The sequence below is a fragment of the Hippocampus bargibanti genome, linkage group LG19 (genome assembly GCF_051943395.1).
Source record: "Hippocampus bargibanti isolate YZ-2025 linkage group LG19, ASM5194339v1, whole genome shotgun sequence".
NCBI classification, from domain to species: Eukaryota; Metazoa; Chordata; class Actinopteri; order Syngnathiformes; family Syngnathidae; genus Hippocampus; species Hippocampus bargibanti.
In genome coordinates this window covers 3028246-3040934 of record NC_142752.1, presented here as the reverse complement: position 1 = coordinate 3040934, position 12689 = coordinate 3028246, and the positions used below count along the sequence as shown (strand labels likewise).

The 12689-nt window shown below is 43.2% G+C and overlaps 1 protein-coding gene across 2 annotated transcripts in view; it reads left to right on the top strand.

Moving 5' to 3' along the window:
• jag2b (jagged canonical Notch ligand 2b) overlaps positions 1-12236 on the top strand; it is a 56745-nt gene extending 44509 nt beyond the window's left edge. For both annotated transcript variants that reach the window (XM_089022191.1, XM_089022190.1), the window contains 14 exons: positions 708-864; positions 1021-1182; positions 2184-2297; positions 2681-2794; positions 3153-3266; positions 4963-5079; positions 6273-6300; positions 6920-7005; positions 8439-8552; positions 8660-8775; positions 8897-9145; positions 9211-9342; positions 11057-11207; positions 11284-12236. In XM_089022191.1, coding sequence (XP_088878317.1) covers positions 708-864; positions 1021-1182; positions 2184-2297; positions 2681-2794; positions 3153-3266; positions 4963-5079; positions 6273-6300; positions 6920-7005; positions 8439-8552; positions 8660-8775; positions 8897-9145; positions 9211-9342; positions 11057-11207; positions 11284-11822 — 2193 coding nt within the window. In that variant the 3' untranslated portion in view covers positions 11823-12236. The remainder of the gene's footprint in view (positions 1-707; positions 865-1020; positions 1183-2183; positions 2298-2680; positions 2795-3152; positions 3267-4962; positions 5080-6272; positions 6301-6919; positions 7006-8438; positions 8553-8659; positions 8776-8896; positions 9146-9210; positions 9343-11056; positions 11208-11283) is intronic.
• Positions 12237-12689: the final 453 nt, after the last annotated feature.

Sequence of the window (12689 nt, the reverse complement as noted above, 5' to 3'; positions counted from 1 at the left end):
GGATGACGAACTTCCATGTTGCTTCTTGATGATATCCGAGTGAAGTTGCCGTGCTTTATCGCCGATAATACCCTCACTCACAATGTCCCCTGCTAGCTGCGTTTTGTTAATCCAAATCAACAAGTTTTTCAACCTCTTGCCTGAGACAACACAGAAACACCCTTAGCCACACGTAGCAACAGTCGATTTAGCATACTGGTAGTGGGATGCTAAATTACACAAACGTTCGTGTTTCTCGATGATCTCCTTCTTCTGCTCGACCGTCATTTTGTTTTATGTCCTCTTCGGCTGAACACTAGCCTGTGGTGGGGTCTTTTTCTGTCCCAAAAAAGCAAAAGTACACCACTCGATAACAAACCATGTCTACACTGAATGCACTCACTGAAAGAAAGTGGGTGTGGAAAACTAGTCCGCCAGCCATTGTGGCGCTCCGTGTGTTTCCTGAAAACTAGTTCGTATGCCAAGATTATATTCTCGTGAATTTAACGTTCGTAAGACGAAAAGTTTGTAAGATAAAGCGTTCGTAAGCTGAGGTATCACTGGAAATTAAAAAAGAAAGAAAGAAAAAAGGTTAAACATGCCACTTTGGTCACGCATAAGGCGGGCCTTTTGCTCATCTTCATATGCGTGACTTGCATCAGGAAAGCAAAGCAACTCCCATCTTGGTTTTATTTTGACATCTTCAAATTGTTTCTTTGCATATGTAGATCTCCTCCCCTTTGGATCCATGCGATCCAAACCCATGTGAGAACCAGGCTAGGTGTCACAGTATGGTCCAGGATTTCTACTGTGCATGTCCAGAGGGTTTTGAGGGGAAAACCTGCGAGCAAACAAAGGTGGACTGCGAAATCACCCCTTGTCAAGGTGACCATAAATCTTAAAATGAAATTATAACGGCGTGTGACCAAAGCCTCCTTTTTTTTTTTTTTTTTTTACGATCTCCCATTGTTTAAACTGCGTTCTGACACAAATAGAGGAAGTTACCGTACCGTTTATTTGATATGCTTTATCTGCTTCCAGTTATCGACAGCTGCACTGTTGCCATAGCGACCAACGACTCCAGCGAAGTGCGCCGCGTATCCTCGAACGTCTGTGGACCTCGGGGGCGCTGCGTGAGCGGGCTGGCCGGCAACTTCACTTGCATCTGCGAACCGGGATTTAGCGGCATCTACTGTCACGAAAGTATGTGGCGACTCGGATATTGGATTAGCTTTTATGAGTCTGGCAGTGGAGAAATTGACATTTCACAGCAGCGAAGTGATGAAAGGAAGAGGAAAGGAAAGGAAGAAGTAGAAAAACAGAATACAGGAGCTGCTGCAAAGGCAGCCACTCGCGTGGGCGCCATCTTGCGGTCAAAACAACAACAAAAAAAACTAAATAACAAAAAATGTGACAACACACAGACACTACTACTACTACTACTACTACTACTACTACTACTACTTCTACTACTATAATAATGAGAATACATTTTATTTCTAAGCGCCTTCCAAAACTCTCAAGGACACTTTAGTCACGGGATAAGGACTTTTTTTTGTGGGGGTGAGCAGCGACAGCCATTCGCGCCAGCACGCAGCAGCAAAGTTATGAAAGGAAGAGGAAAGGGAAGAAAGAAGTAGAAAAACAAAATACAAAACACAGGAGCTGCTGGAAAGGCAGTCACTCCATTTTGAAGTAAAGAAAAAAACAAAAAATATTAAATCACAAAGAGTCATTCAATATTACGCACTTTCTGCACCCTCTTTGTTGTATGAAGCAGTTCTAGATGAAAGTAGAGAGGAACAAAGCCTCCATTTCACTAGTGGATCAGAGACGTCATGATGAAATGTACACGTCTGCTACAAACTCAATGTCGAAATCAAACGCGAAGCTGTAGCATCCATTGGCGAAAAGAGATCGTCTCATTTCCTGTCCCACGTAAATCCGCGTCAATTCCAAGCCGCGACCGTTCCACATATGCATCAACGCTCTGCTTGTCTTAATTTGCTTCTTTATCAGTAATAATCACTCAAAAAAAAACAAGTAAAATGTCGGACAAAGCTGCACAATGTTAGCAGATGTTAAAAAAAAAAACAGATCCTGGCTGTACACCACCATGAAAAATTCCATTTTGACACGTTGCCCTCCCACAACTTTTTTTTTGTTCCAACCAACCTAACCTTTGACCCCTCCCCGCGTTCCAGATATAAACGACTGCCTGAGTAGCCCGTGCCGAAACGGTGGGACCTGTATTGATGGCATCAATTCCTTTCAGTGCTTCTGTCCCGACGGCTGGGATGACCAACTCTGTGACCGCAGTAAGTTCGTGACTGACGATTTGTGACAGAAAATTGATGTTCACTCAAATTGATTTTTTTGTGGGCGTGTCAAAAGTAATATTCTGAATTGAATATTTTATTTACCGAGATCGTCAATCGTGAACACTACAGTGCTTGTTCACTGATTGATTGCACTGTGGTAATTGTCACTGTGCGCTTAAATTACCCCAATGTGATGACAATGCAGTTTTGGCATATGGCATGACTCCTTCTTGTGACTAAACCAGATGCTAGAATGTAAACAGTGCGCTTATGAGCACATTTCCACTTTTTTTTTTTTTTTACATGAGCAAAATAACAGTTTTTGTACTCGCGAAAACCCATCCAACATGGTAAAAGTTGTTTTTCGCCTATCTCCTCAGATGTCAACGAATGCGAACACACCCCGTGTAAAAATGGCGGTCGTTGCGTCGACCTCGTCAACGACTTCTACTGCGAGTGTGGCGACAACTGGAAGGGCAAGACCTGCCATTCGCGTAAGTCTGAAGTTTTTTTTTTTTCACACTTTTCACTGCCCAAAAGTCAGACATCAGAAAAACGTTTTATAGCATCTAAAATACCCAAAACACGCAGGCTGATATTTTTAGTCAAATGCAAAACACCAATAAAAATGACTTAGTGTCCCAAAACTACTTAAAAATGACCCTGGAAATGGCGAGTTTCAGAAGGTCCCGCCCCCTTGTTCGTGACGTCACGCAAGGACGTCTTCACCTTGCTCTAGAATCAAAACAATGGCTTCAGATTCGAAGAAGATGCTTTCTTGTTACTCATCCAGTTATGAATATGATTCAAATAGTTAGTAGGAGGCGTGACATAAAATGTGTTTGCGGACAGGTGAAAGCCAATGCGACCCGACCACCTGCAGTAATGGCGGCACGTGCTATGACCACGGGGACGCCTTTCGCTGTGCCTGCCCACCTGGCTGGGGAGGAATTACGTGCAACACAGGTATGACGCCATTACTACAGTAAAGTCTCGTTATATCGATATCGGATATATCGATAGTCCCGGTTATATCGATACTATTTCTATGCGCGCACGGAGAAAATTACATGCAAACAGGGTCGGATATATCGATAGTCCCGTTTATATCGATATTTTTTTCGGACTCCCTTGAATATCGATATAACGAGACTTTACTGTATTTCATTTTTTATACTAAAATCAGATTTTAGTATCAAGCAAATAAGCAAAAATAAAAACACGGCGTAATGTTATAGAAAGGGAAACCATGTTGGATTGTTGTAGTCCTTTGTATGTTGTTGCTAAAAGCCTGCTCGGTGTTTGCTATGCTGATGCTAAATTGACTTTTCTTGCTAATTAACTCCAAACTAACTAGTAGCTTCTATTTAATTTAGCTTGTGCACACATTGCCCGTCAGTGCGAGGCTTTTAGCAGTCAACACTGAAAATGGCTTGTCTCTGTCCACATAGTTCTTCAAAATTTGTAAATAATCCCGCAGACGCGCATTGAGTGGATCATTTGCCACTAAAGCATTTACGGCACCAGATCTGTGGTCGAATAATGAACCATACCGAGATTGTACTAATGGCTGAAGCTGTTTTAGACGAGCAGTTGCAAATTGTCTTTGAGCGGACATCCAGCTGCATTTTTAATGTTTTCCCCTTAAAGGACAACCGACATCACTTTTTTGTTTCCTAACTGACATCAGAAAAAACGTTTTATAGCATCTAAAATACCCAAAACACGCAGGCTGATATTTTTAGTCAAATGCACCAATAAAAATGACTTAAAGTGTCCCAAAAGTACTTCAAAATGACCTCGGCGATGCCGAGTTTCAGAAGGTCCCGCCCCCTTGTTCGTGACGTCACGCCAGGACGTCTTGCCTTGCTCTAGAATCAAAACAATGGCTTCAGATTCGGAGAAGATGCTTTCTTGTTACTCATCCAGTTATGAATATGATTCAAATAGTTCTGAAGAGGAAAGCATAAATCTTTGCAATCGATTAAAGGAGTCCTCCCATATCAATTCGAGCTGTCAATATTCCAATGTAGCGTCCCAGAAAATGCACAAGATGGCGCCCAAGCTCCGTTGAAAATGGGCTGATTTGTCTGCTGGGAATTTGTGTCAGCGAATATCAAATAGTTGTCTTGGCGCAACACACAACGATTCACCATCGCGTTATTTATATGTTTTCCTTCTAATTTTGCCATCATACAAAGTTTTCAGATCAAAAAAAGTACCGCAAAATGCATTGTGTCGCTTTCTCGGACAGGGGCGTTCCTTCCGTGGCGTCACGTGGGGATCGTCACCAACTCGAAAACAAGACTTCCTGAATATTCAGCGCGAGTCTTAAAACGTAAAATATAGCTATATGCGGTGGAATCTTGGTAAAATATGCTGAGTAGAAGTCATTTGAAGTGATTGTACAAATTATAGACACAACTTGTCCGGAGGCGTCGGTTGCCCTTTAAAACCAAGATGCCATTTTATTATTATGTAGATGTATACTGGAGACGTGCTTTCATAAATAATGTTTATGAATTAAAAAAAAACACGTTTAAGCACAGTGAACTCATCAAGGATCATAAAAAAAGTGTTTGAGGAGGGGTTGAACACATCAATTCACGTTCACCAAATGCCTCCATGATCTCATATTTTTTTGACCTGAATCTTTCGACAGCCAAAAAGAGCACATGCGCTCCAAGTCCTTGCATGAATGGTGGAACCTGCATGGGAGGGATCGACACCTTTACTTGCATCTGCAAAGATGGCTGGGAAGGACCCACTTGCGGCCAAAGTAGGCTTTTTTTATGTATCACTCGCATCAACAAAACCCGTGTTTGAAGTCTCCACAATGTCATTAACTCATTCACTGCCAGACGATGTGTAAAAATGCGTCCACTTCAGTGCCAGGGTTTTTTCACTGAAATTCCAGGACTCTCAGAATATTGAGTTTTAGGACTACATAAACATTTAAGACGGCGTTAGAAACCTTAGGTTCTGTTCTTATATCAGAAAAAAAGAGTTAATTCCTAAATTATATGAGTCTGGAGTTATATGAGGTTGAAATGGGGGCGGATGTACAAAATACAATGCAATACAGGTAACATCCGACTTACGACCACCCGTACTTACGACCATGCCCTCCAGACCCTATTTTAAAAATGTTAATTCGGCAACGCGTACAACAATTTTGGCCAGCCAGGCAGCATCTCACTCTCGCACAGCAATCGACCGTGTGACGGCACCAGAGGGGGAAGTATGCGAGTCATTTAGCCTCCGAGTCTCTATTCAACATTTTGAATGGAATTTGACTTACGACCGTTTGGTCGGAACGGAAATCGGTCGTAAGTCGGATATTACCTAAACATATATTCCTTTATATCAGGGGTGTCTTAGTAATTTTTTTTGCCATGGGCCACATTGTAGTTATGGTTTCCTCTTGGAGGCTGTTATGAATTTGGGGAAGCCATTGCAATATTTAGTCCCCTTCACATATTACATATACAGCGCACAACAAATTCATGAATAACTCGTTTTCAAATCTGAAATCAAGAATAATGACTGTTATTATGGTTTACATCCAAAAATATGAAATTTTGGTTCGGATTTTAGCAAGCATTATTGAATTTCACAAGTTTGATTTTTGCTTTCGCGGGCCGAAAAATAAGCGGGCCGGATTTGGTCCCCCGGGCCTTGACTTTGACACCAGTGCTTTATATTGAGGTTCAACAAAAGCTGAAACTGGAACAAAGCGCTAACATGGTAAAAAAATGTCCATGCTGCCCCCTTGTGGAAGGAAAAAAAAAACATTGCCAGAGGTCTGGCCAGCGCTTTATCGTCACCCCGTTAAAAAAAAAAAAAAAAAAAAAGTCATTTATTCCCAAATAAATTCAAGAATGGCAGTGAATGAGTTAAAAAAATCTGCCATGGATGTCACACTTCAAAAAAAAAAAAGTCCACTAAACGTCTTTTGTCCTCCTTCCACAGATATCAACGACTGCAACCCTCATCCATGGTATGTATCATTTCCTGCCTCGCACACTCCTGTGGTGTCGTCAAAGCTACCCCGCCCATCCTCCCTTTCCATTTACCCCCTGCCCCCAAACCCCTCTCTGCACTTCACACAAGGCTCTAAGGGTGATGAGGTGGGGGGGGGGTCCCAAAAAGCAGCGGAAGGTGTCCTCAAATCAAGCCTCAAAGGGTCCATCTCACTAAGCGAAGAGCTTTGGGAATTGAATAGGGACAAGGGAGAGGTGGAGTCGTACCAACTACCCCCTGGTGAAAGCAGGTGGGGGGTGGGAAAGCGGTGGAGGAGGGTGGCGCACATGTCTCCTTTTCTTTCTTGTGCGACCTGGAGGGGATTTTTGGGGGGGGGGGGTTGTGCTGGGTTGGTCTTTGAGGAGCAATGGAAGAGTGGCATGATGAGAAGAGAGGCGGGGAGGGGACTGGACACGCCTATTAGCATCTGAAAGGTGTAAGCTTGTATTGATGAGTTGAATTGAGCTTTGTAAACCCCCCCCCTCAATCGCCACACGCACACACACAAACGATGCCCTTTGTCGCAAATGGAAAAGATGTGGATTTTGTAAACTCATATCTAATCATAATTTATGTAATATCCACCTTCATTTTAGTTACAACGGCGGCATCTGCGTGGACGGGGTCAACTGGTTCCGCTGCGAGTGCGCCCCCGGTTTCACCGGGCCCGACTGCAGAATCAGTAAGTACTCGACGCGAGTCATCAATGCAGTTCAAACCTGAAACTATAGCGGGGTCACATCATCACTAAAAATCCAACCCCCCCCCCCCCCCCCCTTCCCCGTATGGCGCCCTCTCGGCTTGTTCTTTGTTTCCCGAATGCCTGCGGGGGTCAGAGGTCGACCCCTCCTCTATATTCACACAGCTACACAAATGCCCACATAAGACAAATTAACCAGTGACCCTGAAATTCTTCCTTCTATCCTCTTTTGTTATGGACGGAAAGTGTCCACCTTTTCTGTCCAGCTTCAATTTGAGATTTCTCACTCTGTTTTTTTTTTTGTGGATCTCAAATGACAATGGCCGATGTTCTCGCCAACTGCGGGAAACGGGGAATAAGATGTTTTTTATTTTAACATTTTTTTTAGCTATGCAAAAGAGAGATACAATTTATTGCCTTATAACTCATATACTTCCAGACGATGTGTCAAAAAAAGTGTCCACTCCAGTGCCAGGGTTTTTGTCATTTTGACTCTAATTGCAGTGCCCACAGACTGAGTTTTAGGACTACATCACAGGTGTCAAAGTCAAGGCCCGGGGGCCAAATCTGGCCCGCCACTTCATTTTATATGGCCCGCGAAAGCAACTTAAGCTTTCATAACTTTGCTGCTGTGAAATGTAAAGTTCTCCACTGCGTGACAAATAAAGGCCAATCCAATCCAAATTCCACGATGCTTGCTAAAATCCTAACCACAATTTCATATTTTTGGATGTAAATCACAATAACAGTCATTATTCTTGACTTTAGATTTGAAAACTAGTTATTCATTAATTTTTGTGCGCTCTATATGTAATGAGGGGATTAAACATTCTAATGGTTTAGCTAGCTAGCTCGCTTTCTATCTTTGTGAGTTACTTCCGGGTTGAGTGAATGCTGGCGCATGTAGCTGCCACTGCTCACCCACTGAGTGACATTGACTGTGAAGTGACCTTGAGAGTTTTGAAAGGCGCGTATAAATAAAATGTATTATTATTATTATTATTATTATTATTATTATTGTTATTATGTCCCAAATTCATAACGGCCCTTGTGAGGAAACCATGAGCACAAAAAATGACTGACACCACTGCACTACATAAACATCCAATGCAGCGTTAGAAACCTTAAACTCTCTTCTTTCATCAGGAAAAAAGTTAATTCCTAACTTATATGTGTCTGGAGTTATATAAGCTTGAAATGGGAGTGGTTGTACACAAGCTACCCCTTCGTGGGAGGGAAAAAACATTGCCAGAGGTCCGACCAGCGCTTTATCGGCACCCCCCCCTTCCTCCGCAAGAAAAACCAAAACCCGAACAAATTCAGAAATGGCAATAAACGAGTCAATAAAATTTGCTTACAGTCATATGAAAAAAAAATGGCCGCCGAGGTCATCAATGGTGTTTTTCATCCCACAGACATCAACGAATGCCAGTCTTCGCCGTGTGCGTACGGCGCCACTTGCGTGGACGAAATCAACGGTTTCCGCTGCGTCTGTCCGCTGGGCAGAACAGGAGTCCGATGTCAAGAATGTAAATAGAGATCCGCCCACCCCCACCCTTGTTTATTTGCAGCGATATTGATTTGCTAGCCCTCATTCGTGCATCTGGGATGTTCACGGCGGCCATTTTGTGTTAAGTCATAGGCATCGGCACATCGTGTCACTACGCCGGGCTTCAATTTCCTCACGGCAGTCGATGGGAGGACGAATGTAACAGCTGTTACTGCGGCGACGGAAAAGTGAACTGCACAAAGGTGACCCCTCCCCCCAAACCACCACACACACACATGTCAATCAGCATCTGAGGCGACGTTCCAAAATGTCGGATATTTGACCCAAAATGTCCTCCGCGCTTTTTGTTTTTGGGGACCGTAGGTTCAGTGTGGTCGACGTCCGTGCCGCCTGCCGGTTTCGGGCCAGGATCCCGGAAGTCAATCATGCCCCGCCGGACGTGAATGTGAAGCACACAGATACCTCACGTGTTTTTCACCTCCTTGTCATCAGTGGGGGGTTTGTTCTCAAGCCCTCACGCAGAAAAGCACCAAATGTCAACCAAACGGCGGCCATCTGGATAACAACTGCGGCCGCATCACGTTGGTTTTTAACAAAGGCAAAGTCCCACCGGTGAGTTTCATTTTCATGTCTGAAAATTGCGTATTTTTTCATACGATTTATTTCTTTGCTCTCAGGGAACCACGGTGGAGAACATCTGCTTTGAGCTGAGGTATCTTCCTGCCACCCGAACTTTGGCGAAAGACCACACCCTCGTCCTGCTTTGTGACTTGTCCCACTCCACTCAGGACGCCGTGGAAGTGGCCATTGTAAGTCAATGAATCCTAATCACTCATCATCATATAAGGTGTTTTTTTTTATTATTAATTATAACGCTGTATCTCTCAAACCAAATTTTCAGCATGTCTACTGGACTGTAGACGATAAAAAAAATACATTTAAAACACACAAGAGGGAAGAAATAACAAGATTGGAAAAAAAGTTGGCATTTTCACTTGCGAATACAGCACTTCATTCACTACCCTAGTCAAAATACCAATTCTATGCTTGCAAGTCACGTATTTTCCACCGTATAAGGCGCACCCAAAAGCCTTGATTTTCTTCAAAAGATGATGAGCCTGCGCCTTATGTGACTTTTCTGTGAAGTCATATTGAGCCACAACGGGTCTCGCAACTCCTGTCAGCCACCACGACTCCATTTTCCTTAGTAGAAGAGGTATCGCGTACCCCCAGCTTCTACTGCAGCACCGTATAATGTGGTGCTTGTGGTTTGAAAAAACTTTATAGATTTAGATATTATTTTTGGATAACATCTTTCATTCGTTGAAAGGTGCGCCTTATATATGAAAAAAGTTTGAAAATACACTATTTATTGGAGTGCGGCTTATACTCCGGTGCCCCTTATGTATGGAAAAAGTGTGAAAATGCAGAGTTTATTGTGGTGCGCCTTATACACTGGTGCGCCTTATACTCCGGTGCGCCTTATACACTGGTGCACCTTGTATATGGAAAAAGGTTTTGAAAATACACAATTGAAGTGCGGCTTATACTCTGGTGCCCCTTATGTATGGAAAAAGTGTGAAAATGCAGAGTTTATTGTGGTGCGCCTTATACACCGATGCACCTTATACACTGGTGCGCCTTATACTCCGGTGCGTATACATTGGCGTATATATGGAAAAAGTTTGAAAATACACCATTCATTGGCTTATACTCCGATGCGCCTTATACGCCGGTGCGTCTTATATATGGAAACAGTTTGAAAGCACACCATATATTGATTGTAGTGCGGCTTATACATTGGTGCGCCTTATATATGGAAATTGTTTGAAAATACACCATTTATTGGAGTGCGGCTTATACTCCGGTGCGCCTTATACACTGGTGCACCTTGTATATGGAAAAAGGTTTTGAAAATACACAATTGAAGTGCGGCTTATACTCCGGTGCGCCTTATGTGTGGAAAAAGTTCGAAAATACACCATTCATTGGAGTGCGGCTTATACTCCGGTGCGCCTTTTATATGGAAAAAGTTTGAAAATGCAGTTTATTGTGGTGCGCCTTATACTCCGATGCGTATACATCGGCGTATATATGGAAAAAGTTTGAAAATACACCATTCATTGGCTTATACTCCGATGCGCCTTATACGCCGGTGCGTCTTATATATGGAAACAGTTTGAAAGCACACCATTTATTATAGTGCGGCTTATACATTGGTGCGCCTTATATATGGAAATTGTTTGAAAATACACCATTTATTGGAGTGCGGCTTATACACCAGAAAATTTGGCAGTTCAAATGTCGCTTTCATTACATTAACGATATTCTACGCTCCCTTATTGAAAAGCAAGCTCTTTAAAGACAATCACTTATGGATAAACGGCCATTTTAAGTCAAGTGAGCTCAAAATGGCGTCGCAAACAGGAGCTTATTCGTCTGAAAATGGTGGACCAAAATTGAATGTTGTAACTGCAGTTTTTGGGGGGGGGACTCACAAAATATTCCTTCTTTTTTTCGTAGTCCTTCCAACCCGAAGATCTGGCAGATAACAGCCTGATACAGGAGACGGCCAACACCGTCGTGAGCGCCTTGTCCAAGAGGAACAACAGCAGCATCATGTTGGCCGTCATCGAGGTCAAAGTAGAAACGCAGGTCACATCCCGTTCTTCGGGTGAGTACCCGGCGACATGTTTTTTGACCGAGACACAGTCCTGGCGATTCTAAAACATCCGTGGTCCGTCCTTCAGATTACCTGGTCCCCGTCCTCTGCGTCCTCTTCGGTTTACTCTGCCTCTTCTGCATCGTCGTCTCCGTCTGGTGGACGCGCAAACGGAGAAAAGAGCGCGAAAGGAACGTAGCGTCCGACGACAGCGTCAACAACCATTGGAATCCACTCCGGCTGGTGACGGGACGTCAGCAGCAGCAGCAGCAGCAGCAACAGCAGCAGCTGAAAGAAAGCAACCGGGAGGCCGAGCAGGAGCGCAAAAAGCTCATGGCGCCTTCGTCCTATCGGACAAGGGACGAAGAGGACGGCGACGAGGAGACGGAAGGCGAGCTGGAGCTGGAGGAAGAGCTTTGCCGGGCGCAGGCGGGAAAACACCCGGTTTATAAGTACTCAAAGGGCGCGGTGTCGTCGGGCGGAGTGGTCGTCTGCACCACGCGCACTTCAAGTCCGCCCCTGAAGGCGCCTCACCGGACCCCAGGCTACAGTCCCAAAGACAACCGCTGGAAAAACGTCAGCGCCGTCACGACGGGCCAGAAAGACGTCCGAGATCATTGTGTATAAGACATTTCAATCAAAGACTTGCTTGAGGGGGAAGCGAGATGCTGCGACGTGGCGAGGAGGCAGCGCACCCCCCCCCCCTCTGCTAACGTCCCCTTTTTTTATTTCAGTTTTTTAGGGGGGACTGACTACCTTTAGGAAGAGGAAAAAAACGGCTTTTTATTTCAATAAGCCATCATTTGCTTTTGCGATCGTATATATTATATATATATTTGTCAGCCGTTTTTGATTATTTTTTTTTGTTCTTTATGATCTGCCGTAGTGAAAAATGGATGCGTTTTCAGGAGGTGATAGAAACCTGCTGCACTTTCTGTTGATTAAAGAAGAAAAAATACAGTTTAAGAAATACAGAAAATTCAAGGGAAGGAGGGAGGGGTCTGTGTAATTTGCTTATTTTTACAGACGTAGGCGTCCATGGCGTGCAGGGGACGGGGAGGGGGGGTGTAAATTTCAAAGAATTGGGCCGTAACAACCTTTTCGGTTCTACTGTAGAACATCCCTAAGGGCCATCACACGCCAGCCTTTTTTTTTTTTTGGGGGGGGGGTACAGAAACCCCAGTGCCTACAATGTGGCCTTGACTAATTTTGTTTGTTTCTCAATTGTCTTGGCTGAAAGCTCTTATTTTATTTTATTTATTGTTTTTGTTTTGTTTATTTTATATTTTGTTTTATTTTGTTTAGTTTTATATATATATTTTTTTTGTTGTTGTTATTTTTTTTTATTTTACTGTATTTTATTTTATATTACATTATATTTTGTTGTGTTTTTTTTTATTTTGTTTTCTTTTATATTACATTTTGTTTTATTTTATTTTGTTTTAATGCCATTTTTTTTTAATTTCACTATATTTTATTTTATATTATATTTTG